The sequence below is a fragment of the Saimiri boliviensis genome, chromosome X (genome assembly GCF_048565385.1).
Source record: "Saimiri boliviensis isolate mSaiBol1 chromosome X, mSaiBol1.pri, whole genome shotgun sequence".
Taxonomy (NCBI): domain Eukaryota; kingdom Metazoa; phylum Chordata; class Mammalia; order Primates; family Cebidae; genus Saimiri; species Saimiri boliviensis.
Genome location: NC_133470.1, coordinates 44,151,144 through 44,178,893, shown reverse-complemented (window position 1 = coordinate 44,178,893; position 27,750 = coordinate 44,151,144). Strand labels below are relative to the sequence as shown.

Here is a 27,750-nt window from a genome sequence, read left to right as displayed (position 1 = left end):
GGGCTCCTCCTCCCCGGGCCCACGTGAGCTGTAGGGAAACGCAGGGGCGGCTTCTAGGTGCTGTCGCCGCCGCCGCCGCCGCCGCCGCCACCGCCACCGCCACCGCCGCCTCGGAACCCAGGCCTGGGGGGCGGTGGGGCCGCGTATGGAGCCCCCGCCCCCCGGAGCTACCAGCATTGCCAACGCCACCGCCACGCTACACACAGGTGAGCTCTGGGCTTGGAGGGTGGAGGGCCCGGTCCGTGACCCCACGTATCCTTCCCGCCCCCGCTCAGAGGATGTGGCTTGGCCGGTGGCCTGCTGGTGTTCGACTCCCCGCCGCCACCACCACAACGGCTGGTGGACCTGCTTCTGGCATTGTCCACGCCCGTCGCCCCTTGTAGTGGATCTGACCGTGGCCTAACCTCCCTCTCCCGTTGTATAATGGATCGGTCTGCGTGCTTATATTTTTCCCCACGCCAACTTAGGATGGACTCGTCCATAGGCTTTCCCCCTACCCCCACGCACCCCCCATCCACCCACAGTTATAGGGAGCCAGCCTGTGGCAGTGTTCAGCCCCCTTAATAGTAGGTGTATCTGTATCTGAGTGTTTGCATTTCTCCTAGCCTCAACTTTCAGGGGGAGAGCCGTCCGTGGCCTTGTTTATTCTGCCCCTCCTGTTCATTGAAGCGAATCAATCCGTGGCGCCGCACCCCTCCACACACATCCCTCTTTAACAGTGAGTCTATCTGAGTTTGTATTCTTGCCTCCTCCAGTCCCCGAATGCATCAGTCCATGGCTTTTTTCAGAAACCCACCACACACACACACACACACACACACACACCCCATCGCCACCACCATTTTATAGTGGATCAGTCTTCATGTTTGGATTCACCTCTCCTTAGCTATCAGTCCGTTGCCCTCTCTGTCCTCCGTTTTTCGTAAACTGTCACTGTAGCCCTTGGGCTTCTCTCTTCTTTTTAATAGTGAGCCAGTTAAGTGCTTTATATCTCCCTATTTTCAGTAGCCTCAGTCCATAGCCTTGTCCTTCTCTGCTTTGAATCAGTCTGTGTGATGGCTTTTCTCTCCCCTCACTGTGGTGTGGTGCAGGAGTCTGTAAGGTTTTCTGCTCCCCTTCCCCTCAGACGTTGAGCCTCATCCCCCCTCCATTTGCAGAGGATCTGTTCATTGGCCTTCCTCCCCCACACCCCAGTATGCTTGCACAGTCCCCCGCATACCCTCCCCTGAGTCCAGTGCTTTGTAATTGGAGGAAGGTCTGCCGTGTACTTTGAATTTCCTTCTTTTTTTCCCCTTCCCAGAGGAGAACGTGCTGATCTTCTTTTCCTTGTGGTAGAGAAATGTATGGCCTTTCCTGTCCCCCACCTCTTAATATAGTGGGTCAGCCCGATCACACTTGTAACCACAAAGACGTTCTGCCTCACTACAATAAGTGAACACATTAGCGCCAGTGATGATTGTAATACCAATAGGAGCTAGCGTTTATTAAGCACCTGCTGTGTATCAGAGTGTGTCATATGAATGAGTTTCTTTAATCCTCACCACAACCCCATGAGATAGGTACTGAGGGAGCTGGGCCATAGGGAGGTTAAATTCCTTACTCAAAGGTGGCCCAGGAAGTACTCAGGGCACAGGATAATTTTTGAGGCTCCCCTCTTAGACCCCATCCCACCCCACGTGAGGCCTCAGTCCTTAAAAGCCAAATTAGTTCCCATCTCCAAGCTTTTGTTCTTGCTGTTCCCTCTGCCTGCAGAGCTGTCTCCATTACCCACCTTATCTCAGCACCCACCCACCCCCCAATCCCAGCAGCTCTGTGACCTTAGATGAGTGATTTAACCGCTTCCTCTCTGCACCTTTTTCTTTATTTGTGAAATGGGGATCAGAACTAGAATCCCCTCCAGTGTAAATAAATATTACCTGTGAAATAATGGTAAAACAAGTAACCTTTCTAGCATTACTGCCTATACCTCCCCACCCCCTGACTGTGCTCCAACCACACTGCCTCCACCGCACAGCTCCTGAAACATAACAGCCATGGACCAGCCTCAGGCCCTTTGCATTGGCTGTTCTTTGTGCCTTGACTACCACTCCCAGATCTCTGCATGATTCCTTTCAGCACTTTGTTCAAATACCAACCCCCAAAAGTGGTTAACCACACTGTGGTGTGTGGAATGCAATACAAAAAGATACATGTATCAAAGATGTTTCTAAGAATGCTAGTTTGTATAGGAACAAGGATTTTCCTCCTTTTCTTCAAAAGGCTGTGTTTACAAAACTGTGAGGTACGTAATATGCTCTGTAATGGCACGGGTATAAAAGCTGTTTCTAGGAATGCTAGTTGCATATGTGAATAAGGACTGTGTTGCATTGAAAGAATATGTTCACAAAACTGTGGCATGTAGCCGGGTACGGGCGTGTGTACCTGTAGTCCCAGCTACTTGGACTGCAGCTGAGGTGGAAGGATCACTGGAGCCCAGGAGTTCGAGGCCAGCCTGGGCAAAACAAAATCACTGTGGTGTGCGTAATACACTCTCCTAAAGGCACAGGCATAAAAGATGTTTCTAAGAGTGATTTGATTTTGTTGCACCTGGGTAGTGTTAGCTCAGTAAAGATTGATTGTCACACCATGGTGCTTGGAAAATACTATACAAAGGCACATGTATTTAAAAAAAAAAAAAAAAAACAGTTCCTAACAATGCTACTTGTAAAAACAAACAAAAAAAATCAACCCCTCCCTGACCATCTGAAGCTGCACACCCAGCAGTGCTCAAGCTGGGTCTCTGCTTTGTCCCTTTATCGCTGTGACACACTGTGTGGGTTTCTTGTTTGTGTCTGTCTCTCCGCATTAGAATGTTAGTCCCATGAGGACTCAGTTTTTTGTCTGCTCATTCACTGCAACGTCTCCAGCACCTGAAGATGTACTAGGTAAACAGCAGATGTTCAATAAGAATTTATCCCATGCATAAATTGGAAAAGGATCATTTCAGACACCAGCGTAGGGGTCATATGGGGAAGAAGGGATACGAGGGCTAGTTAGTCGGGACTGTTCCTGCAGCCAACCTTTACTGAGCCCCTTGTGAGTACCAGGCGCTCTTCTAGGTGCTGGAATATGGCAAGGAACGAAACAGGCAGAAATATCTGGGCTTGTGGAGCTGACATTTATTAAAAGTTGGGGAGGCTGGGCACAGTGGCTCATGCCTGTAATCTTAGCACTTTGGGCAAGGCGGGTGATTGCCTGAGCTCAGGAGTTCTAGACCAGCCTGGGCAACACGGTGAAACCCCATCTCTACCAACATACAAAAAAACTAGCTGGGTGTGGCAGCATGAGTCTGTAATCCCAGTTGCTTGGGAGGCTGAGGCAGGAGAATTACTTGAACCCAGGAGGCGGAGGTTGCAGTGAGCCGAGATTGCACCATTGCACTCCAGCCCTGGCAACAAACTCACAAAAAAAAAAAAAAAAAAGTTGGAGAGACAAGACTATATGAACAAAATAAATCAGTAAAATTAGTGTAATAGACAAATGCTGAGAGGATGAGAGGAAAGAATGAAATAGGGCAGGTGGGAATCGAGTAGTGGGGGTGGTTAAAAATAGGCACAGGGCAGGCCACACTTGGAAGGTGACTCTTGAGTTAGGGCCTCAAGGTAGAGAGGGAGAGAGCCATAATGTCTAGGGAGAGAGCATACTGGGCAGAAGGAAGCGCTAGTGCAGAGGCCGAGGTGGTATGGTGCCTGCCATGTTCAAGGAACATCAAGGCGGCCAGTGTGGCTGGAGCAGAGTGCGGGGAGGGGTAGAAGGTGAGGTCACACAGGTGCTGGGAGCCAGATAGTGCAAGCCAAGGTGATCCATAGGATAGGATTGCAGGGATGGGGGGAGAAGGATGACACGCTAGCCAAGAGCTAGTATCTGTGGAGTGTCTACCACACACGCGAGGCACTTTCCTAAGTCTTTTACAGAATTAACACATTTCATCCTCACAGAAGCCTTGTAGGGTAGGTGTACTCGAGAATATTTCACTTTGAAAGTGAAATATTCCTATTTTACAGATGAGGAAACAGGCACAGAGAGGCTGAGTAACTTGCTCAAGGTCACACAGCGAGAACAGGGGCAGAGGAACATAAGCCTGAAGACCCAGAAAGAACAGATTTGCAAGGGCAGACAGGTCATTGGGCACCTTGGATCACGCAGAGGAAGAATGGATTCTTCCTGGAACGTGATGTGATGATTGTGTAATTGAGGCCATCAAGTGAGGGAAGCGCTCTCCCTGCGGGGAGAACAGCCCTTGCTTACTCTCAGAGGTTGGAACTGTCTTGGGAACGGTAGATAATTTAGGGTGGCTGCCTCAGAGCCTCTGTACACACCATTCACTCCACCTGGAAGCCCTCTCCCACAGAGGTCAGTCTGGCTTGCTACCTCCCGTCCTTCAGGCCAGTGTCGCCTCCTTGGGGAAGAACTCCTTGCAAACCCTGTGTAAAACGGCATTCCTGTCACCCTCTAGGATCTTACCCTTCTCTGTTTCTCTTCATTGAGAACTGGTGGTGTAAGGTGGCTGGGATTGCTCACTATAGCCAAACCACTTAGGGTTTGAATTCCGGCTCTGCCAGCTTCCAGCTGTGTGACTTTGGGCAGGTTGCTTCTATGTACCTCTACTGCCTCATGTGGAAAATGGGGGAAATGCTAATTCCCACCCTTGAACGGTGATTTGAGGATTCAATGAGTTAAATGATTCCAACAGTGTGCAGCACATGGTAAGGATCGTATGCCTGGCTTGCATGTTTAAATTATTAAAATGTATGCCTAGCATACCCGTAGGTGTCTGACAGGCCTCTAAAACTGACCATCTCCAAAACTGGCATGATCCCCCTAAAAACTTACTCTCCTGCAAGGCTCCCATCTCAGCTGTCCACAATGCGGTCCTTGTGGGTGACTAGGCACAAACCTAGACTCACTGTGGACCCTTCTCTCACCTCCCCCAGGCATGCTATCTGTCACCAAGTCTATTCTATGTTCAGACTTTCTCCAGAACCCAGCCACGTCTTGCCAGTCCCACTGCTACCACCATTGTCTACTGCAGTGGCCTCTTCAGCCCTGACTGTTCTCCTCACGACCGCCAGGGGGAGCCTTTTAAAATCCTAGTCCCAGTCTGTCACCCCTCTGTTCCCAAACCTCTCGTGGCTCCTGTCTCACATAGAGTCCTGACACTGCCTGAAAAAGCCTGGCTCAGTCTGGCCCCCGTTGCTCTGTTCTCATCTTCTGCCGCCTCCCTGCTCTCCCCCTAACCCATGCTGGCCTCTTCTCCCCATGTCACCTGCCAGGTACTCTCCAGCCTCAGGCCCTTCACACCAGCTGCTGCTTCCGCCTGGCTCACTGGTCTCAGAGACTCACAAGCCCAGTTCCTTCACCTCCTTTAGGTCTCTGCCCAGTTGTCCTCTCCTTGGCGACTACTCTGCCCTGACTCTCCATGGGAAAGTAACAGCTCTCCTCTGCTTGATTTTTTTTTTTGCCAAAGCCCTTACCGCCATCCGTACGTGTTTGACTTGTTTCTCGTCTGTCTTCCCCATTGAGACGTGAGCTCCTGTGGAGCAGGGATTGATGTCTGTTTTGTTCTCGGCTGTGTCTGCAGCACCTGGCCCACGGTAGGCACTCACCAAATGCTTGAGAAGTGAAGGAGATGGAAAGAAGTAAACACATCCGAGCAAGGCAGATTACTAGAACCCTTATGAGGGGTCCAGTGGGAGAGGTAACAAAATACAGAGCCCTGCGTGCTACTGAGGCTGGAAGCCCACCGTCACCTTTCACTTAGCTGATAGGTGCTGTTGCAGCTGGAAGAGGAACTGGTAAAATTGCCTGTCTTCACCACCAGGAGTCGCTCTCAACTCTTCGGGCTTCTGGAGACAAGCCTGCCTGCAAAACAAATTCAGTGAGGTCTCTGGTGACCGGACTCTAATCGGACACTTCACGGGTTTGTGACTTGTATAGTTGAACAGGAAGCTCATGTTTTTTTCCAGTTTGTTCTCAGGAAAGAAAGCAGTAACAGGGTGACAGGGAGGGTCCTGTTCTTTGAGGGACATGCAGAGAGGGAGCAGTTGGTGTGAGGGGCCGTTTAGCCTAGCGGTGAAACACTTAGCCAGCTGGAACCTGACTGCCTGGCTCCAGGAGCCGGCTCTGCCACTTACAGCTGTGTGGCCTGTGGAAGGCGCACAGACATTTGTGCCTCTGCTGCCTCATTTGTAAATTAATGGCAGTAAGACTGCCTGGTTCTCAGAGGTGTGATGAGGGGTAAATGAGTCAGTGCTCATAAAAAATCACAGTACATGCCCTTATCCAAAACCCCTGGGGCCAGCTGTGTTTCCAAATTTCGATTTCTTCGGAATTCAGAAAGGTGACATGATGCATATACGATGTTACATAACACCCCTTAGTAAGCTCTGTGATCGGCTGTGTTCATATTTCTGCAGCAAAATGTATGAACACTCATACTAAGTGAGAATCAATAAAGACCAGAAAGGGCCTTGTTTCATTTCAAATCAGGTTTTGCTGCCAAAAGAGTTAAAAGAAGCTTTCTGTTTTTAGAGCATTTTTGGATTTTGGAATAGCAGATAAGGGACTGTGAACAAAATCAGCAACTAATATTGAGAGCTTATCATACACCTCAAGCATATGATAATTCATACATAAACTATCCCTATGAACTACGTATTATAGTTATCCCATTTTACCAATGGGCATATCATTATCCCCATTTTACAGATGAGAAAATTGAGGTACAAAGAGGTTAAAGATTATCGGCCAAGCATGGTGCCTCATGCTTGTAATCCCAGCACTTTAGGAAGCCAGGGAGAGAGGATTGCTTGAGCCTGAGAGTTTCAGAACAATCTGGGCAATGTAGTGAGACCCCCATCTCTAAAAAACGAAAAAGAATATGCCCAGGGTCACACAGCTAATAAGTGACAGAACCAGGATTCGAACACTGGAAGTCTGGCCCTAGTGCCTGGGCAGTTGTCCAGCAGGCCACGTTGCCTCTCAGCTTAGGACAGTGCCTGATGTGTATTAAGCTCTCCATAGATGTTAATTATTACTGTCATCAAGAAAGAGAACATTCAGGGCCGAGCACGGTGGCTTGTGCCTGTAATCCCAGCACTTTGGGAGGCCGAGGTGAGAGGTAGGGGGTCACTTGAGGTCAAGAGTTCAAGACCAGCCTGGCCAACATGGTAAAACCCCGTCTCTACTAAAAATACAAAAGTTAGGCAGGCATGGTGGTGGGTACCTGTAATCCCAGCTATACAGGAGGCTGAGGCATGAGAATCGCTTGAACCTGGGAGGCAGAGGTTGTAGTGAGTCAGGATTGTGCCACTGCACACACTGCACTCTAGCCTGGGTGACAGAGAGAGACTCCATCCCAAAAAAGACAAAAACAAACAAAAGAGAATATTCAGGGACAGTAGCAGGACAGAGAGATGAGGTGTTCGGTTTTAGGACGGCTTCATAAAGGAAAAGACCTTTGAGCTGGGACTTGAAAGGTAGATAAGACTGCTAGGCGGAAGAAGGAAACCCCACGTTGAGTGAGTAGCCTTTGCAAGGGTCTGGCCAAAAAAAAAAAAAAAAAAGAACCTGAAAACTTGACATTGATAATGGTAGAAGATACAGATAATGCCCGAGTGAGGGGGATGGAACTAGTTTTCTGTTCTTGCTGTAATAAATTATCACAAACTTAGCCACGTAAAACAATGCATTTGTTATCTTAAAGTTGCGTAAGTCAGAAGTCCCACACTGTTCTCAGTGGTCTAGAATCAAGGTGTTGGCAGAGTTGTGTTCCTTCTGGAGGCTCTAGGGGAAAACCCGTTTCCTGCTGATTCAAGTTGTTGGCAGAATCCAATTCCTTGAGGTTGTAGGACTGAAGTCCCTGTTTCCTTACTGTCTGCCGGCTGATGGCCATTCCCAGCTTTAAGAGGCTGCCCACAGTCCTTGACTCTGAGCCTCCTTCCTCCATCTTCAGAGCCAACAATGGCAGGTTGAGTCCCTCTCACATTTTGAATCTCCCCTGCCTCTTCTGTCATCACATCTCTGAGCTACCTTTCTTCATCATCTGCTTTTCAGAGCTCATATGATTAGATTGAATTTACTCAAATAATCTCCCTATCTTAAGGTTTTAATCCCAGCACTTTAGGAAGCCAGGGAGAGAGGATTGCTTGAGACTGAGAGTTTCAGAACAGTCTGGGCAATGTAGTGAGACCACCCCCCACCCCACTACAAATTGAGTAACCTTAATTTCATCTGCAAAGTTCCCTTCTGCTGTGTAGTATAAATAACACATCTAGGGATTAGGATATGGAGCAGGGGTGGCATCATTTGGCCTACCACAGTCTTCCGTCTGACCATCACAGATTGACATTTGTCCCACATGCAAAATACATTCACACCTTCAACCATTGTGGAAGACAGTGTGGCGATTCCTCAAGGACCTAGAAATAGAAATTCCATTTGACCCAGCAATCCCATTACTGGGTATATATCCAAAGGATTATAAATCATTCTGCTATAAGGACACATGCACACGAATGTTCACTGCAGCACTGTTTACAATAGCAAAGACCTGGAACCAATCCAAATGCCCATCGATGACAGACTGGACAGGGAAAATGTGGCACATATACACCATGGAATATTACGCAGCCATCAAAAACGATGAGTTCGTGTCCTTTGTAGGGACATGGATGAACCTGGAAGCCATCATTCTCAGCAAACTGACACAAGAGCAGAAAATCAAACACCGCATGTTCTCATTCATAGGCGGGTGTTGAACAATGAGAACACATGGACACAGGGAGGGGAGCACCACACACTGGGGTCTGTTGGGGGGAAATAGGGGAGGGACAGTGGGGGGTGGGGAATTGGGGGGGATGGCATGGGGAGAAATGCCAGCTATAGGTGAGGGGGAGGAAGGCAGCAGATCACACTGCCATGTGTGTACCTATGCAACAATCTTGCATGTTCTTCACATGTACCCCAAAACCTAAAATGCAATTAAAAAAATACATTCACACCACCCTAAGATACCCACAAATTGTATCCATCACAGGGAGCAGCCCACGCTAGACTGGGGAGCTAGAAGTTAGTCTGGGGATGTTGAGGGAATGATGGTAGGGTTTGAGGACAGAGATGGAAAAAAGACAGAAAAAGGAATCCTGCCCCCGCTGACCCCTGCCCCTCCTATGTCCACCGCCTGTCAACTCAGCTGTTTGTACTCCAGGTACCCCTGGGATGGCGTGAGCACTCCCCCAGTGATGGACCCGTCTGTGACGCTGTGGCAGTTTCTGCTGCAGCTGCTGAGAGAACAAGGCAATGGCCACATCATCTCCTGGACTTCACGGGATGGTGGTGAATTCAAGCTGGTGGATGCAGAGGAGGTGGCCCGGCTGTGGGGGCTACGCAAGAACAAGACCAACATGAATTACGACAAGCTCAGCCGGGCCTTGCGGTACTACTATGACAAGGTACAGTCTCTTAGACCAGAGCTGGGACCCCCTGACATAAATATATAAATAGATATCAATATGAGAGATATTTATTTTATTTTAATTGCTATAGCTCTGGATATTTATACCAGTATTTTTAATATTCCTAATTGCTATTAGTTACTTCATTTTCTTGCCACTTTAGCTTCAGCCTCCACAGTGGTACTAATAAGGAGGCCTCGTCACCCTGTCCTCTGCAGTGACCTTGCCCTGTTCCACTTCTGTGTCATTAGCTTCAAATAATCTTCTGTATGAATAATTCATCACCCCATCCATCTACATTAATTTACTTTCTTCCAGCATTTATATCAGTTACTTCATTTTCTTATCTTATTGCATTTGCTAGTCTCCAGAACTGTGTCCTGACAGCCACCCACAAGGCCTGGCCCTGTGAACCCCTGGTTCTTGGAGCCAGGAGGAAGATCTGTTCCCCTACCTATTCCCCTTCATGGGCCCCACTGCGAAGAGGAGGTTGTAGGACTGAAGTCCCTGGTGGGTGCGGGGGTGGGGGGAATCAGATAGACGGACCTGGAGAGTGACAGAGGGGAGACTTGGAGAGGGGTTGATGGGAAGGGGCTTAAAGAAAGAATTGTCGGGCCGGGCGCGGTGGCTCAAGCCTGTAATCCCAGCACTTTGGGAGGCCGAGGCGGGTGGATCACGAGGTCAAGAGATCGAGACCATCCTGGTCAACATGGTGAAACCCCGTCTCTACTAAAAATACAAAAAAATTAGCTGGGCATGGTGGCACGTGCCTGTAATCCCAGCTACTCAGGAGGCTGAGGCAGGAGAATTGCCTGAACCCAGGAGGCAGAGGTTGCGTTGAGCCGAGATCACGCCATTGCATTCCAGCTTGGTTAACAAGAGCGAAACTCCGTCTCAAAAAAAAAAAAAAAAAAAAAAAGAAAGAATTGTCGGCTGGTCGCGGGGGCTCACGCCTGTAATCCAACACTTTGGGAGGCTGAGGCAAGTGGATCATGAGGTCAGGAGATCAAGACCATCCTAGCCAACATGATGAAACCCTGTCTCTACTAAAATTACAAAAATTAGCCAGGTGTGCTGGCATGTGCCTATAGTCCCAGCTACTCGGGAGGCTGAGGCAGGAGAATTGCTTGAACCCGGGAGGCAGAGGTTGCAGTGAGCCGAGACCACACCACCGCACTCCAGCCTGGGCAACAGAGCAAGACTCTAGCTCAAAAAAAAAAAAAAAAAATTGCTGTGTGGAGAAGAGAGAAAGGGGAGAAACTGGGGACGGATACAGACAAGGGGATTCTAGGGGGAGAGGAAATGGGCTGGGAGGGGAGCTTACAGCGACTGCAAAGCCGGAGAGGGGCAAGTAGAAAGAAGCCACTAGGAGAAGAGAAACGCCACTCTGCCCCTCTTCTCCCCTGACACCCTGCCTCCAGCCTGCCCCTTTCCTCTAAGGCCCTCTGTTCCTCTCCTCCCTTCCTAGAACATCATCCGCAAGGTGAGCGGCCAGAAGTTCGTCTACAAGTTTGTGTCCTATCCTGAAGTCGCAGGGTGCTCCACTGAGGACTGCCTGCCCCAGCCAGAGGTGTCTGTTAATTCCGCCGTGGCAAATGTGGCCCCTGCTGCTATACATGCCACCCCAGGGGACACTGCCTCGGGAAAGCCAGGCACTCCCAAGGGTGCAGGAATGGCAGGCCCAGGCGGTTTGGCACGCAGCAGCCGGAACGAGTACATGCGCTCCGGCCTCTATTCCACCTTCACCATCCAGTCCCTGCAGCCGCAGCCACCCCCTCATCCTCGGCCTGCTGTGGTGCTCCCCAGCGCAGCTCCTGCAGGAGCAGCAGCGCCCCCCTCAGGGAGCAGGAGCACCAGTCCAGCCCCCTTGGAGGCCTGCTTGGAGGCTGAGGAGGCCGGCTTGCCTCTGCAGGTAAGGACTGGAATATAGAAATTCAGCAAGAGGAAGTGGTAAAGAGGAGGGACGTGTAATCCCCAGATGTCCAGGGAGGCTGGTAGAAGAGACGTGGCGGTCCTGTTAAAGGAGATAGTGGTGGAAGGAAGAACACAGACATACTCTTATAAGGAGGGGTGGCGCAGAGAGCTACGCAAATCCAGAAACTGAAGGGGGAGAATACTGTGCTACAGTTAGTAGCTGCAGAACATGTAGGTGCCCGGAATATAGTTGTTAAATGCACTGGTTCTCACACTCTAGCGCTCATCAGAATCACCTGGAGGGCTTGTTAAACCACAGCTTGCTGGGCACACCCCCAGAGTTTCTGAATATGTGGGCAGGGGAGGGGCCCAAGAATTTGCATTTTTGTTTCCGAACGAGGGAGATGCTGCTGGTCTGGAGGAAGGTAAATTTTTTAGAACCACTGTTTTAATGAACGAGGATGGTATCCCTCAGATTCCTACCCACTTGAGGTTGTCTCACCCCAAGTCCCCTGTCCCATAGGAGGACCTGCCCCAGAGGAAGCCGTACTTCCTTGACAACGTCCTAGCTCCTGTTGGAGGACCTGCTCTGATGGGCAGTCATGCCCCCAGTACCAAGTGCCACCTTCCTTGGGAAATCACTGGATGGTCCACAGGAGAAAGTGTGTCTTACCCCAACAATTCTCATGCACCCTCTGTGCCCGCTTCTCTCCCAGGTCATCCTGACCCCGCCCGAGGCCCCAAACCTGAAATCCGAAGAGCTGAATGTGGAGCCGGGTTTGGGCCGGCCTTTACCCCCAGAAGTGAAAGTGGAAGGGCCCAAGGAAGAGTTGGAAGTTGTCGGGGAGAGAGGGTTTGTGCCAGAAACCACCAAGGCAGAGCCAGAAGTCCCTCCTCAGGAGGGCGTGCCAGCCCGGCTGCCCGCGGTCGTTATGGACACCGCAGGGCAGGCAGGCGGCCCCGTGGCTTCCAGCCCGGAGGTCTCCCAGCCGCAGAAAGGCCGGAAGCCCCGGGATCTAGAGCTTCCACTCAGCCCGAGCCTGCTGGGTGGGCCGGGACCTGAACGAACTCCAGGATCCGGAACTGGCTCCGGCCTCCAGGCACCAGGGCCAGCGCTGACCCCGTCTCTGCTTCCTACGCATACATTGGTAAGTGCCTGCGGAGGGGTGGGGCGGCCGGGCAGCCAGCACCAATGAGATTGGCCTGTGGCCGGTGACTGACGGGAATCAGAGAAGGGCAAATGTGGTTGTCCCTGAAGAGGGTGGAGCCTTCTAGTGTGATTGACTGGGCTGACGCTGGGCTGGAGGGATGGGAACTTTCGTGCGTGTGACCGAGGGGCTTTCTGTGGGACTATTTCTGGATTGGGGTGTTGCTTAAGAAACCTGAGCGGGGCTTTCTGGTCTGGGATGTGCATTTTGGGTTTCACGGGTGGGACATGAGTTGGAAGTTGACCCTTAGCTGTTGGGATGGTGCCTTGAGAGGTTTCAGAGCAGCATGTGGATAGAGTCTTGTGGGTGGTCTTGACTAATGAGGTCTCAGCAGCTGAGGGTGGGCTCTCAGGAGTGGGGAGGGGGTGCCTGCAGAATCTGAGAGATCATAGGCATGGCCTCTGTGGCTACCGTCCAGGTGTGTGCACTTTGGAGGAGTGCCCTTGGGAGTGTGAGTGGGAAATCTGTGGTGGGCCTGGAACTAGGTTCCTTCCATCTTCCCACATCTACCCTCTACTCATGAGCTCCGACCACCCCTTCCCCACAGACCCCGGTGCTGCTGACACCCAGCTCGCTGCCTCCCAGCATTCACTTCTGGAGCACCCTGAGTCCCATTGCGCCTCGCAGCCCAGCCAAGCTCTCCTTCCAGGTAGGACCCTCTATCCCCGTTTTGGACAGGGTGAGAGATCCAAGAATGGCCCCCATCTGAGACCTCTCCCTCTTTCTGCCTTCAGTTTCCATCCAGTGGCAGCGCCCAGGTGCACATCCCTTCCATCAGCGTGGATGGCCTCTCGACCCCCGTGGTGCTCTCCCCAGGGCCCCAGAAGCCATGACTACCACCACCGTCACCACCGCTTCTGGGGTCACTCCATCCACGCCCCTGAACGTCTTTCCAGCCAGCCATCTCAAGGACAAACAAAGTTCACCTGAAAGACTCATGCTCTGATTGTGGTGGGGTGGGGATCCTTGGGAAGAGTTGCTCCCAAGAATAACTCTCATTAACTCTTCCACAGAAAACACACACAGCTTCCACAACTTCGCTCTTTTCTGTCAGTCCCCCAGTGGCCGCCCTTACACGTCTCCTACTTCAGTGGTAGGGGCGGTTTATTTATTTATTTTTTGAAGGCCACTGGGAGGAGCCTGACCTAATCTTTTAGGGTGGTTAGGACATCTCCCCTACCTCCCCACTTTGTTCCCCAAGACAAGACAATCGGGGTCTGGCTTGAGAAGGACCTTTCTTTCTTTATTTCTCAGCCTGCCCTTGGGGAGATGAGGGAGCCCTGTCTCCATTTTGGGATGTGGGTAGAAGAGTTAGTTTGTTTTGTTTTTATTATTCCTGGCCATACTCAGGGGTCCAGGAAGAATTTGTACCATTTAATGGGTTGGGAGTCTTGGCCAAGGAGGAATCACACCCTTGGAATAGAAATTTCCACCTCCCCGACCTCTCTCTCAGACAGCTTATCCTTTTTCAATGAACATTTTGGCCAGGGAGGAATGTCTCTTTGTTCTTCTCCCCCCTGAAAAGCCATTCCTTTGTCTGCCAAACTCCCTGGGGTCCTGCCTGTTTCCTCCCAATGGAGGGGTTTTTTGGGGCGTGGTCCCCGTCTGGGGGGCCCCCCCAGCCAGTACTCCAGGTCTCCCTGTCTCTCCCCCCCCCACCCCCGCCATTTTGATAGTATAATCTATTTTTAAATGGGACTTTTCAATAGGGGAGAGGGGATCATCTCTTCCTATATTTGGTGGGGTGGGTGGGAAGGAAGGGATTTGGGGGTGAATCTTCCTGCCACCTCCCCCCCGCAAGTGTTTATTTTTGATACCAAACGTGTATTTTCAGTTCCCTCCCTCCCAGCCCCCCAATTTCCTGCGGGCGGGTACAAAGGACCCTTTAAATGTCCCTGGAGTTGGGAGGGAGGAATGGGGGACATAAAGCCTGTCCTGTCTCTATTCTAGCAGGAGAGAGTGGGTTCAGAAGACTCCTGGGCTCACCTCCTGTCAGTGCCGGCCCAGTCCAGGCCTCGGGACCTGGGGGTTGGTGATTTGGGGGACGGTGCTACACTCGTCTCCACTGTTGGTTTTACTTCCCCAAAATGGACCTTTTTTTTTCTAAGAGTCCCAGAGAATGGGGAATTGTTCCTGTAAATATATATTTTTCAAGGTGACGCTGGAGGCTGCTGGCACTTTCTGTCGGATGTTGTCAGGACTAGCTGAGTGTGACAAGCATGACAGTGTGTGGAGGGTGTGAGGCAGAGGTTAACTGTGAGAGACGGTGTGATGGTGTGAGAGAGTAGGGACTGCATATTGTAACCATGTGTGTGTCAGAGATGTGGAAAGCTGTGATTGTGTGTGAGAGAGCACAGAAATTGTGACCACGGACTTTTGATGGTGTGTCTGTATGATAAATTGTGGCTGTGTTTCAGAAAATCACCGAGCCTGGACAAGTAGTCAAGGTACCGCATAAGAACCTGCAGTGGTATACACAAAATAATGTTTACGAGAAGGAATGGGGACTGCCACCCTGTCCCTGTTTGATGGTGAGCGAGACAGACTGAGTGGCCAAAACCACATGTGAGAGACCATGTGGGCATGAAACTGCAGTAGAGGTTGTCAGGGATTGTGGCAAAGGTTGTGTAGGTGACAAACCTCACTGTAGGCGACTCACCGTTTGAGAAATAGATGTGCAAAACCGCTGACTTGAGGCTGTCGTGTCAGCGAAAGCCACGAGACTGTATGAGTGAGAACTTGATCGTATGGGAGAGAATGGCTATGAGACCAAACCAGTAACTGAGACCACGGATACGGGGAGGTGCAACTGTGTGTGTGAATTGCAGCACACGAGAGACTAGCAAAGACTGAGAAGATGAGTGGCTGTGACTCGGAGAGTGTGACAGGCTGTGTCTGTGTGTGTGAGAGAGAAGCTGAGACTAGTGGCAAGTCGATTTACTGTTAACTACCACAGTCTATTCAAGAAAGTGGGAGAGAAAGTGACAGTGAGCCAGAGTGACTGACATGGTGTAAGATACCACGTTACTGGGCGTGCGAGGGAGAGGGACAAGGAACCGTTTCCAGGAGACTTGCAGTAGCAGTAACTGGAAGTCAGCAACTGTGGGAGAGGGACTTGCCATCTGAGTGATGTCAGAGCGTCGAGGGGTCCGTGAAGCAGTTCATAGGAAACCATGAATCAGGGGCCACGCAAAAGAGCTGAGCAAATGAGACACACCGAGTGACCACGTGACGGGGTGTGTGAGAAACTTGCAAGGCTGGGCACATGTGTCCGTGATGAGCTGACCAGGTGAAGAAAATGATGGTGTGTACGACTGAGACGGCATGGGTGACCATGTATGACTTATCGAGGGCCTAGTGGTGATGGCGAATGGTGACTGAGTATATCGGAAGCTGACTGAGGGACGTGATGATGAGGCTGAAACAGTGATAGCTCAGACAGTGGCTGAGAAAGTGATTGTGTGTCCATGGGTAAAACCCTTTGCAAGAGACTTTGTGAAAGGCTGTAAATCAAGGACTGGGGGTGCTGGAAGCTGATTAAGAAGAAATGTGAGACTAAGTGAAGACGGTGTCTGAGATACTGTGTGATAGCGTATGCGTGTGAATGCCTTCGTAGGAGAGGCTGTAGTCGGGGATCGTGGGTGTGTGAAAAAGTGGCTTGAGTGAGAAAGGGGTAGGAGAGGTGGTGATTTTTGTGCATGTGCGAGAAACTTCATGAGAGACTAGTTAGTGGTGACTAAATCAGTGACTATTTGTATATGTGAGAAAGAAACAGGCCAAATGAGTGGCTAAACGTTTCATGAGAGTGTGTGACTGTGCACGCGTATGTAAGAAACTGACTGGTGAGAGAAAATATTGGCGATATTGACTGAGCAGACTGTAAAACATGATTGTATGTGTGAATCCATGATTCCAGCCTTACAGTCTCCTACTAACGGTTTCACACATACAATCATGTTTTATCAGAATGAGAGGCTATGTGATATCAGAATGTCTGAGAGGCTATGTGATTAAGAGAATATAGTAAAGGCTGTAAATCCAGGCTGGGTGTGGTGGCTCATGCTTGTAATCCCAGCACTTTGGGAGGCCGAGGTGGGAGGCTCAGTTGAGGCCAGGAGCTTGAGACCAGCCTGGGCCACATAGTGAGACCCCATCTCTACTAAAGATTTTTTTTTTTTTTTTTTTTTTTTTTTTTTTTTTTGAGATGGAGTCTTGCTCTGTCGCCAGGCTGGAGTGCAGTGGTGCAATCTCAGCTCACTGCAACCTCCGCCTCCTGGGTTCAAGCGATTCTCCTGCCTCCCCCAGTAGCTGGGATTACAGGCTCATGCCACCATGCCCTGCTATTTTTTGTATTTTTAGTAGAGACGGGGTTTCACCATGTTGGCCAGGATGGTCTCGATCTCTTGACCTCGTGATCCGCCCGCCTCGGCCTCCCAAAGTGCTGAGATTACAGGCGTGAGCCACCGCGCCCGGCCTCTACTATTAGCGTAACGTGTTGTACACCTGTAATCCCAGCTACATAGGAGGCTGACGTGGGAGGATCACTTGAGGCCAGGAGTTTGAGTTTGAGACCAACCTGGACAACACTAACAAAAAACAAAATTACCAAAACAAACAACACAAATTACCCAGATACAGTGCTGCAGGCCTGTAGTCCCAGCTACTCGGGACACTGAGGTGGGAGGATCGCTTGAGCCCAGGAATTTGAGTTTGAGACCAGCCTGGGCAATGTGGCAAAACCCCTGTCTCTCCAAATAATTTAAAAAATTAGCCAGGTGTGGTGTGTGCCTGTAGTCCCAGCTACTTGGGAGGCTGAGGAGAAGCCACAGGTCAAATGTGCAAGGCCCTGGAGAAAAACCCTCTTCTGTTTTTCCTGTTTCTCCACAGGCCCCTTCCGCTCAGTCCCCTGGGCTGGCTTCTCCTACTTCTCTAAAACTTGAAATGCTGGGGTTCCCCAGGACAAAGCCCTCGGATTCCCTTCTCTCTCCTGCATCCTCTCTAGGTCATCATATCCAGGCCTTCACACTTGAAATATGACTTCTCCTCCATGGGACGCCCACATTTTTACCTCCAACTCAGACTGTTCCTTCTGAGTTGCTAATAATCTGTATCCGTTACAGATGTACTCTGTTCTCTGATAACATAAGCCTATCCTTGAAAGTATGCCTTGAACAAAGGAGACTTGTTAAGATTCTAAGACTTCAGACAATCAGTGCTGTGTTCAATCACTTCTGTAACAATTCCACTTATCAAGCTCTAAAGTTTTGTTTATTTAATTGATTGATTCTTTTAGCACATGTTTATTGAGCATCTGCTGTTTGCTGGTGCCTGTCTAATGCCCTGCAGACCCACAGTTAACAAGCCAGACAAAAATCCCTGCGCTTGTGGAACTGATACTTAGGGAGTGAGAATGACAAGAAGCAGGCAAATACATAGCGGCAGTGTAGAGATGTAATAATTAAGTAAGACAAGACTCTCACTCTTTGTTTAAGGAATCTGCAGTCATTTTATTGCCTAAACGTGTGGGAGAAGATAGAGTGCCGACAGTCCTCTTCCACAGGGAATCCTATGAGTATTTATACAGTTTAAGAACAAAGGAAATATTGATTATAATATTACCAGGGCAACAGGTGGTTAAATAAAGCAGCCAGCTAGAATTTCACGTTTCTTTCTTTTTTTTTTTTTTTTTTTTTTTTTTGAGATGGAGTCCAACTCTGTCACCCAGGCTGGAGTGCAGTGGTGCGATCTCGGCTCACTGCAGCCTCTGCCTCCTGGGTTCAGACAATTCTCCTCCCTCAGCCTCCCGAGTAGCTGGGATTGCAGACGTGCACCACCACAGGCTAATTTTTGTGTTTTTAGTAGAGACGGGGTTTCACCATGTTGGCCAGGCTGTTCTCTAAATCTTGACGTCAGGTGATCCACCTACCTCAGCCTCCCAAAGTGCTGGGATCACAGGCATGAGCCACTGCACCCAGCCAATTTCAGGTTTCTTGAAGAGTTCGTTTTCACAGGATAACACAGCACTGATTGTCTGAAGTCTTAGAATCTTAACAAGACTCCTTTGTTCAAGGTACACTTTCAAGGATAGGCTTATGTTATCAGAGAACAAAGTACATCTGTAACAGATACAGATTATTAACAGACACCTTACTGCTCATCAAACAAGTGTTCCTGAAGAACTTCTGTTTTAACTGCTGATCAAATTACTACATCTGAATTTGCAGAATGGTAGCTCTCTCCCTCTCCCTCCCTAAGAGCAGAAGAAATTAGGCATTGCCTTCCTATCTTTCTGAGCCTTCTTTTTGTTAATTAAAAGCAAAAAAATTAAAGCGGGCCCTGGAGTTTCATTAGGGTTTATTAAAAAGAAAGAAATTAAAAAGAAGGGCCGATGCAATGGCTCATGCCTATATTCCCAGCACTTTGGGAGGCTGAGGTGGGAAAAAACCTTGAAGCCAGGAGTTTGAGACCAGCCTGGGCAACACAATGAGACCCCATCGCTACAGAAAATAAAAAAAAAAAAAATTAGTTGTGTGGTGATGTGTGCCTGTAGTCCCATCTACATGGGAAGGGTAAGATGGGAAGATCACTTGAGCCCAGGAGATTGAGACTGCAGTGAGCCATGATCAGCACTGCACTCCAGCCCAGGTGACAGCAAGACTCTGTCTTTAAAAAAAAAAAAAAGTTTTGAAAGCTACTGGGCTAGAGAGAAACAGGGATACCAGACAAGGATATGGGGAAGGCCTGTGTGACGAGGGGCAACATTTATTGTTCATCTCCTTGAGGGCCGGGATTTTTCTCTGTCCTATTCTCTGCTCTAATGCTGAGAACCACATCTGGCATCCAGTAAGTACTCAATAAACGTTGAATACATTTATCAAGCATAGAGCACCTAGTATATGCCAGGCACTGTTCTAAGGACTTTCCAAAAGCCTAACTCCTGGCCGGGTACAGTGGCTTGTGACTGTAGTCCTAGCACTTTGGGAGGCCAAGGCAGGTGGAGGTCAGGAGTTCGAGATCAGCCTGCCCAACATGGGGAAACCCTGTCCCCACTAAAACTACAAAAATTAGCTGGCATGGTGGTGCACGCCTGTAATCCCAGCTACTCGGGAGGCTAAGGCGGAAGAATCACTTGAACCCAGGAGGTCGAGGTTGCAGTGAGCCGGGATCGTACCATTGCCCTCCACTCTGGGCCACAGAGCGAGACTCCATCTCGAAAAAACAAACAAAAGCTTAACTACCAATCTCTGCAACACACCCTACCTATGTTGTAGATGCTGTCTGTGGGCACATTTTACAGAGGGGAAACAGGCTCCAGGAATGGGGTGTTATCTGCCCAAGGATTCTTTGATGGAACATGGCCCAGCTTGTTCCCTCCTAATCACCCCAGGCCCTAGTGTCCCCAGATGGGCCCATGGAGCAATGGACAGCCCTCATTCCCTAATGAATCCCTCCCCAGGCTCCTGCCACTTCCCTTTCTCACTTCCCTCGTGCTGACCTCCCCCACCACAAGCTGACCGCAGGGAACCTTTCAGGAAAGGAGGACCAAGGTTAAGGCAGGGTGGAAGATGGAGCAACTGCCTCGATGCCCCCTCCACCCCACAAGCAGGGACACACTGAGCATGGCACACTCACTTCATCCTGGTTCAACCACAAGCTTGACCCCGTTATGATGGTAGATGATACATTTTTCACATAGGGAAACTGAGGCTCAGGGGTGTTAAGTGACTCGTCCAAGGTCACACGGCTAGAAAGTTGCTGCAAGCTCTTATGCTGTTTCCCCTCGGCGACAATTTGTCCTAGGAGCTTCAATTGAACACTGAGAGGTTGCTGGGCGGAGCGTGAGGTGCTCGGGGATACGGTGACAAACAAAACAGGACTGAGGGTAATACAGGAAATGGGGAGGGGAGAGGGTGGGGTCAAAACAGGGTGCCTTCCCAGTTCCTCCTGCCTCTAGGTTCCTCTTTCCCTGCTGACTCCAGGAGCAGGTCAACCCAGATAAAGCGGGACCTCCTCTCTGGTAGGGGTACAGGGGGCCGTACTCAACATGATCACAGAGGGAGCGCAGTCCCCTCACTTGCTGCTGCCACCATTGCTGCTCCTGCTCACCCTGCAGGCCACAGGTGAGGGAGTGAGGGCCCAGCTGGTGCCAGGGGTGTCCAGGCCCAGCACATCCCTGACCAAGCCCTACCCACTCATCCCCTGGCCCTGTTACAGGCTCAGACCCCGTGTTCTGCTTCAGCCAGTATGAAGAATCCTCCGGCAAGTGCAAGGGCCTCCTGGGGGGTGGTGTCAGCCTGCAAGACTGCTGTCTCAACGCTGCCTATGCCTACCAGGAACGTAGCAGTGGGCTCTGTCAGCCTTGCAGGTTAGAGGGAGCCTGGGGTGGCGGGTGGGGGAGCGGGAAGAAGGACTGTGCGGGGATCACCCAAAACTGGGCACTTTCTTTCTCTGGGACTTCTAAGGGTGGCCCTGAGGCCCTAATTGTGACCCTAGCTCAGGGTTTCTCAACCTTATTACCATTGACATTTGGGGCTGGAAATTCTTGGTTCGGGGAGGGGATTGCTTACCTGCGTATTGTGGGATGTTTTGTAATGCCCCTAGCCTTCCACTAGATGCCAGTAGCAATTCCCTCCACCAGCTGCGACAACCAAACATGTCGGTGGACGTTGCCAAATGTCCCCTGGGGGTCAAATTCACCCCTGATTGAGAATCGCTGCCATAGCCCACACATATTGAGCGCCTCCTGCACACTGGAAGCATTGCAGGTGGGGTGAAGCTGGGCTATTTCTAAAGGTAACTCCAGGCTCCTAATTTTGATGACAGCTTATGTTTATTGAGTGCTTACTGTATACGGACACGCTGTGGGGGTGACAGAGTTTGAGGAATTCTGAGGGCAGCTCTAGGCCCCTCATTATGATGACACTTCACATTCACTGAGCAGTTTCTGTATACCAGCTGCCTAACGGGGTTGGCGGATGAGCCTGAGGATTTCTGAGGGTAGCGCTAGTTTCCTGATCATGATTTCCAGCTTGCATGGATTGAGCCCTTACTGTATGCCAGGCCTGTTTTCTACTTGTTTACTATATATCCCAGATACGCTGTGGGGATGGGGAGCTTCGGGATTTTTGAGGGCAGCTCTGGGCCCCAAGTCATGTCAACCGTTCACATCTATTTGGCATGAACAGCATACCCAGGGCTACACAGTGGGTTGGGGATAGATCTGGAATATTTCTGAGGAGGCCTCTCATGTCATAGGAAAGATGACTCAGTTTTATTAAGCACTTTCTATTTACCTGCTACCGTGTAGTGTGGTGACCTGGTGGGTTTCTGAGAGCAGCCCTTGGTTCCTAGTCCTTCCCTTTGTTTACTGCGGGCCTGGTGTTGGCCTTGCCAGCCTTCCAACGGTAACTCCAGATGCCTGACTGTGAAGGTAAATGACATTATCAAGCGCTTATGGTATATGTCCACTGCTTCCCATTTAGTATCCCAGTATCCCTAAGAGGTAGAGACGTGTTGATCCATCCCACACACAATTCCCCAGCAACTCCTCAAGCCTGCCCACAGCCTGGAGTCCCACATGCCATGCTTGTCAGCTCCTGCCAAGATGGGATGTGTGTGCTCTTCTCCACAGATCCCCACGATGGTCCCTGTGGTCCACATGGGCTCCCTGTTCAGTGACGTGCTCTGAGGGCTCCCAGCTGCGGCACCGGCGCTGTGTGGGCTGGAATGGGCAGTGCTCTGAGAAGGTGGCACTTGGGACCTTGGAGTGGCAGCTCCAGGCCTGTGAGGACCAGCAGTGCTGTCCTGGTGAGGAGGATGAGTAAGCACTCCCTGTCACACAGCACTGGTAGGAACGATCGGTACAGAGGCCCTTAGAGCGGGCCTGTCCTCAGTGTTTGTGAGGACCTAAGGAGGAGAGTGGCAGGTGAGGTCAGAGAGGTGAGGAGGGCTCGTTGCCTGGGGCCCACGGAGAGGACATCGGCTCTTTGTCTGAGTAATTTGGGCTGTGGGCAGGGGAGAAACGTGATCTGACTCGGATTGGGAGGAGAACAGACACATGCACGGTGAGGGTGAGAGGGGAAGCGGAGGGACCCATGTGAAGGCTGCTGCTGCAGGTCCGGTGAGTAGGGATCGTGGGCCCAGTGCGGTAGCAGAGGATATAAGGACAGGATTAGCTGATGTGGGGCACTAGAGGAAGCGAAGAGCCCTGGATGATACCCCTCCCTCCATCCCATCACCCTCTCTTCTCTCCCACAGAGATGGGCGGCTGGTCTGACTGGGGGCCCTGGGGGCCTTGCTCTGTCACCTGCTCCAAAGGGACCCGGACCCGCAGGCGAGCCTGTGATCACCCTGCCCCCAAGTGTGGGGGCCACTGCCCAGGAGAGGCACTAGAGTCAGAGGCCTGTGACACCAAGCAGATCTGCCCCAGTGAGTGAGGGAAGCCACAGGAGGCTGATGGGTGCACCCAGCGTGGGTCTGCGGGGTTACAGCAGGGAACTGCCAGGGTGAGAGGACCTCAGCACGCATGACTACACCTGCATCCCCCCTCCTCCCACCCCACCACAGCACATGGGGCCTGGGCTGCCTGGGGCCCGTGGGGCTCCTGCTCAGGCTCCTGCCACGGTGGACCCAACAAACCTGTGGAGACACGAAGCCGCACGTGTTCTGCACCTGAGCCCTCCCAGAAGCCTCCTGGGAAGCCCTGCCCGGGGCTGGCCTACGAGCAGCAGAGGTGCCCTGGCCTGCCACCCTGCCCAGGTATGCCAGGATGAGGCCGCTGATGTTGCTGGCAGGGCTCTTGGTTGAGGGCATAGATGCTCTGCCATTTCTAGATTTCCTAGACCATGTGCCCATGCAGCCCTTCATTTGGGGACAGCCTGCTTCAAGGATCTAGGGGCTGAGAGGAAGGATTGAGGAGGCCTTTCTTCTTATTCTCTTTCCTCCTCCAACAGTGGCTGGGGGCTGGGGGCCGTGGGGCGCTGTGAGCCCCTGCCCTGTGACCTGTGGCCTGGGCCAGACCACGGAACGACGGACATGCGATCACCCTGTGCCCCAGCACGGGGGCCCCTTCTGTGCTGGTGATGCCACCCGGACCCACATCTGCAACACGGCTGTGCCCTGCCCTGGTCAGCATCTCAGGATGCACGATTTGCATGCCTAAGCCCCCCTGCCCTTCTCTGCTGCCCAGTTCCTGCTGCTTAGGCCTTGCTCCCCTCTCTGATTCCTCCTTTCCTGGCCCTGATGTCTTGGGTCCACCCCTGATCCCCCATTCGCACATCTGATTCCCTCTGCTCCCTTCTGCCGCCCTCATTCCTTCCTCTGAACCTCCTTGCTGATTCCCTGCTTTGATCCGATTCCCTGTTGCCCTGTCTTTGAAGTGGATGGAGAGTGGGACTCATGGGGGGAGTGGAGCACCTGCATGCGCCGGAACCTGAAGTCCAACTGTGAAGAAATCCCCGGCCAGCAGTCACGCTGGAGGACCTGCAAGGGCCGCAAGTTTGACGGACAACGATGTGCCGGGCAACCGCAGGAGATCCGTCACTGTTACAACATCCAGTACTGCCACTGTGAGTGCCCCACAGACCGTGTTCTGAGGGTAGGGCGGCCCATGCAGGACAAGGGGTTTCCAACTCTCCGCTGTGGACCTTACATCCCTGCAGCCTCCCTCTCACCTTCCCACCGAGACCTCCATTTCTGACTCTGTGACCTCTACCCCTCATTGTAGTGAAAGGCTCATGGTCGGAGTGGAGTACCTGGGGGTTGTGCATGCCCCCCTGTGGACCTAATCCCACCCGCACCCGCCAGCGCCTCTGCACAGCCTTGCTCCCCAAGTACTCGTGAGTGAGAGGGCAAAGTATGCCTGGGAGGGGGTCATGAGATTAAAGGCGGGTGAGTCGGCTTCCCCAGGAAACCAGGGCTTTCTCTGCTGGATCTAAGGTATCTGCCTTGCCGAGTGCCACCTCCCAGCTGCAGGGAGTGGGGAGAAACTAAAGATGAGAAAGAAGCTCTTGGGGGAGAATTCATAGCCTCTGTGCCCCTCAGTCACTCATTCAGTCACTCCGCCACTCTCCCATTCACTTAGTCCTTCATATGTCATTCACTCCGACCTTCAGTTAGTTACCCATGCTTTGAGCTGCCGTCACTCAGGCCTCCATTCACTGCCTGGCTCCCACAGACACGCACACCTCCATCCACTTTGTCGGCATCTCACTGCCTCAGGGCACTCCAAGGCCTTTTCAGCAACAGTTGCAGACACACACAGCCCAGATCCTGTGGATCCTCCAAGGGACCCAGCTAAGCAGGGCCCTGACGGAAGGTATATGAAGAGCAGCTGGTGCATGCAACAGGGGCTGCCACCTCAACCTAGGTCCAGGAGGTGGATTGGGCCTCTCAGGGCCGGTAGGGGTCAGGAAAGGCATTCCTGGCATCAAGACTGTGAACAGAGTCCTGGAGCTAGTTGATCAGCCGCTGCAAGTGTTTCCAGGTGTCAGAGGGGCCCAGGTGTTAGAGAGGGTTAAAATGCTCATTGTTTTCTTCCTTCCACATACATCAAGCTTCTAGATTAAGTGGACCGTCCCCAGCTCGTGGAAGGGCTGCCATCTGGGAAGGGATCTCCTGGCTGGGGGATTTAGAGTAGAGCCTGAAGATGAATTAGAGGTGTGGAATGGAGGCACAAAGGACGTCAGTGAGGGAGAGACTGAGCGGAGGAAGAAGCAATTGAGAGAACTGGGATGGGAGTGAACGGAGGGCTTGTCTAATGGGAGAAATAACCCAGGCAAAGACCTTTCTGGACATGGACTGAGCTTGGATAAAGAGGAGAGGAGAAAGAGAGATTGGCTTGGGGCAGGGATTTGGGCCCAACAATAAGGCTTTGAATGTCAGGACAAGGCATTGGTTTTTTTTTTCCTGGAGGCAGTGGAAAGAGACAAAAAGGGTATACGGAGGTAAGAGAAAGTAGCTCGTGCCAACATTCTCCAGCATTTATTGAGCACTTGCTGCATTGCCAGGCACTGCTCTGAGCACTTTACCTGAATTAACTCATTTGTTCTCACTCAGCCCCATGAGGTGGGTATTAACATTACTATTCATACCATTCTCATTTTGCAGATGAGGGACACTGAGGCACAGGGAAGCCAAAGAAATTGCCCAATCTCCCATAGCTAAAAAGTAATGTTGGGAGGCCAGGTACGGTGGCTCATGCCTGTAATAACATTCTGGGAGGCTGAGGCAGGAGCATCACTTGAGCCCAGGAGATCGAGGCTGCAGTGATTGTGCCAGTGCACTCCAGCCTGGCAACAGAGTGAGACCCTGTCTCAAAAAAAATAAAAAAACAGTAGTGCTGGGCACATAGCAAGCACTCAGTAAGAGTTAAATGCATTCTTCATTCTTGCCTTCCCTGAGCTTCTCTCTTCCGTTCCTCCCCTCCCCTAATGCCTCAGGCCCACCATTTCCCCAGTCGAAGGTCAGGGTGAGAAGAACGTGACCTTCTGGGGGAGACCGCTGCCACAGTGTGAGGAGCTACAGGGGAAGAAGCTGATGGTGGAGGAGAAACGGCCATGTCTACACGTGCCTGCTTGCAAAGACCCTGAGGAAGAGAAATAACACTTTTCTCCTCCACTCTGACCCCCTGACCCTCCATACCTCAATAAACCAGCCTCTTCGAGCTCGTCTACGATTCCTTAAAGGAGGAAAAACAACCTATCCCCTTTCCCAAAAGTAGGGTGATAGCATCTCACAGGGCAAAGGGCACAGCACCGGCCACGACGTAACAGCCTGTTGTGGAAAACAGCATTTTCCACTGTGGTCGCAGGTTGACAGGAGTGAAAGCAAGTGTGCAACCCCAGCCTCTCCCCACCGCTGCCATAACCCCAAAGTCTGGGCCCTGCGCAGCCCCTTATTCCTCCCGAGTCACCTGGCACGTTCCTCTGCAGAGCTCCGCGTTACGGGTTTCCTGATTGGCTGCTCGCCCTGGCAGGCGCTTCTTGATTGGCCTGCGTGCTTGTTCGTTGTCTCCCTGCCTCCTGGACCTCCCTAGGTTCCCACCAGCCGGAGCCTCTGCCGGCCAACTCCTACTCCGCGTCAGTGGAGGATGAGAACGGCAGAGGCGTGGCCGAAGCTGGCACCCTGCCGCCCAAGCACCTGCACCCACCCACTCCCGACAACTCCAATGCCACAATTACCAGCGACAAATAGCTCCGCGAGGCGGGGGGTCGGCCGAGGAAGTGCCCTGGTTGCGCTCTGAGCTGAGGCAGGGGCAAAGAAACTAGAGTCACTATCTGCCCAGAGAAGCCCCCAAGACAAATCCAGACACTTTCCTCTGGCATTTGTTCATTCATCCAACACTTATTAGCGCCTGCTGTATACTGAAGCTAAGTCTGGGCATCTAGGGTGGAAGAGAGATGGTAGAAAGAGGACATCTAAGCGAGAGAACAGACTCGGGAGGTATTCCTTTCGTGTGAACATCTATCTATTCAACACTTAACGCTTACTGTATATTAACAACAGTGGCCGGGCGCGGTGGCTCAAGCCTGTAATCCCAGCACTTTGGGAGGCCGAGGCGGGTGGATCACGAGGTCAAGAGATCGAGACCATCCTGGTCAACATGGTGAAACCCCGTCTCTACTAAAAATACAAAAAATTAGCTGGGCATGGTGGCGCGTGCCTGTAATCCCAGCTGCTCAGGAGGCTGAGGCAGGAGAATTGCCTGAACCCAGGAGGCGGAGGTTGCGGCGAGCCGAGATCGCGCCATTGCACTCCAGCCTGGGTAACAAGAACGAAACTCTGTCTCAAAAAAAAAAAAAAAAAAAAAAAAAAAAAAAAAAACAATAGTGCTGGACATGACGGGATATAGAGGAGAAGAGGAATCAGAGCGTTACATGTCTCCGCAGTAAAGGGAACAAAGCCAGACACCAGTGCCCTTAGCATTTGCTCATTCATTTACTACTTATTGAATGCCGGGCCCCTTGTGAGGAGACACACCATAAGAATCATATGAATCATGGTAATAACTACTACTTAGAAAGTACTTACTGTGTTCCCATTAGTGTCTTAAGGCTTTCCATAGCATGAACTCATTTCATCCACAGCGAATCGATTTGGATCAGTATTATTCCCATTTTACAAAGAAATGGGGA

General features: G+C 51.3%; 2 protein-coding genes across 5 annotated transcripts; both read left to right on the top strand.

Annotated features, from left to right (window-relative positions):
- ELK1 (ETS transcription factor ELK1) lies at nucleotides 1-14,775 on the top strand. 4 transcript variants are annotated; one of them, XM_074392219.1, is made up of 8 exons: nucleotides 1-206; nucleotides 606-718; nucleotides 5,621-5,959; nucleotides 9,248-9,491; nucleotides 10,963-11,406; nucleotides 12,125-12,556; nucleotides 13,164-13,265; nucleotides 13,351-14,775. In XM_074392219.1, the coding sequence occupies exons 4-8, from the start codon at nucleotides 9,282-9,284 to the stop codon at nucleotides 13,447-13,449; spliced, it is 1,287 nt and encodes a 428-aa protein (XP_074248320.1). In that variant the 5' UTR covers nucleotides 1-206; nucleotides 606-718; nucleotides 5,621-5,959; nucleotides 9,248-9,281; the 3' UTR covers nucleotides 13,450-14,775. The 4 variants fall into 4 exon arrangements, with proteins under 4 accessions (XP_074248320.1, XP_074248321.1, XP_003939571.1 ...); XM_074392220.1 differs by lacking the exon at nucleotides 606-718; XM_003939522.3 differs by lacking the exon at nucleotides 5,621-5,959.
- A 5,760-nt stretch (nucleotides 14,776-20,535) lies between these two features.
- CFP (complement factor properdin) lies at nucleotides 20,536-26,283 on the top strand. The gene is made up of 9 exons (XM_003939519.3): nucleotides 20,536-20,736; nucleotides 20,831-20,981; nucleotides 22,248-22,423; nucleotides 22,874-23,044; nucleotides 23,183-23,374; nucleotides 23,569-23,742; nucleotides 23,995-24,183; nucleotides 24,342-24,453; nucleotides 26,056-26,283. Exons 1-9 carry the CDS (start codon nucleotides 20,661-20,663, stop codon nucleotides 26,216-26,218), a joined length of 1,404 nt encoding a protein of 467 aa, XP_003939568.1. The 5' UTR covers nucleotides 20,536-20,660; the 3' UTR covers nucleotides 26,219-26,283.
- The last annotated feature ends 1,467 nt before the right edge of the window (nucleotides 26,284-27,750 follow it).

Bases quoted from the DNA above. Each gene is read 5' to 3' on its own strand.
- ELK1 (XM_003939521.4), top strand. From the start codon at position 9,282: ATGGACCCGTCTGTGACGCTGTGGCAGTTTCTGCTGCAGCTGCTGAGA. The intron at 9,492-10,962 runs GTACAGTCTCTT...CTCCCTTCCTAG, and splicing joins TGCGGTACTACTATGACAAG to AACATCATCCGCAAGGTGAG. The intron at 12,557-13,163 runs GTAAGTGCCTGC...CCTTCCCCACAG, and splicing joins TGCTTCCTACGCATACATTG to ACCCCGGTGCTGCTGACACC.
- CFP (XM_003939519.3), top strand. From the start codon at position 20,661: ATGATCACAGAGGGAGCGCAGTCCCCTCACTTGCTGCTGCCACCATTG. The intron at 22,424-22,873 runs GTGAGGAGGATG...TCTCTCCCACAG, and splicing joins GGACCAGCAGTGCTGTCCTG to AGATGGGCGGCTGGTCTGAC. The intron at 23,743-23,994 runs GTCAGCATCTCA...CTGTCTTTGAAG, and splicing joins CACGGCTGTGCCCTGCCCTG to TGGATGGAGAGTGGGACTCA.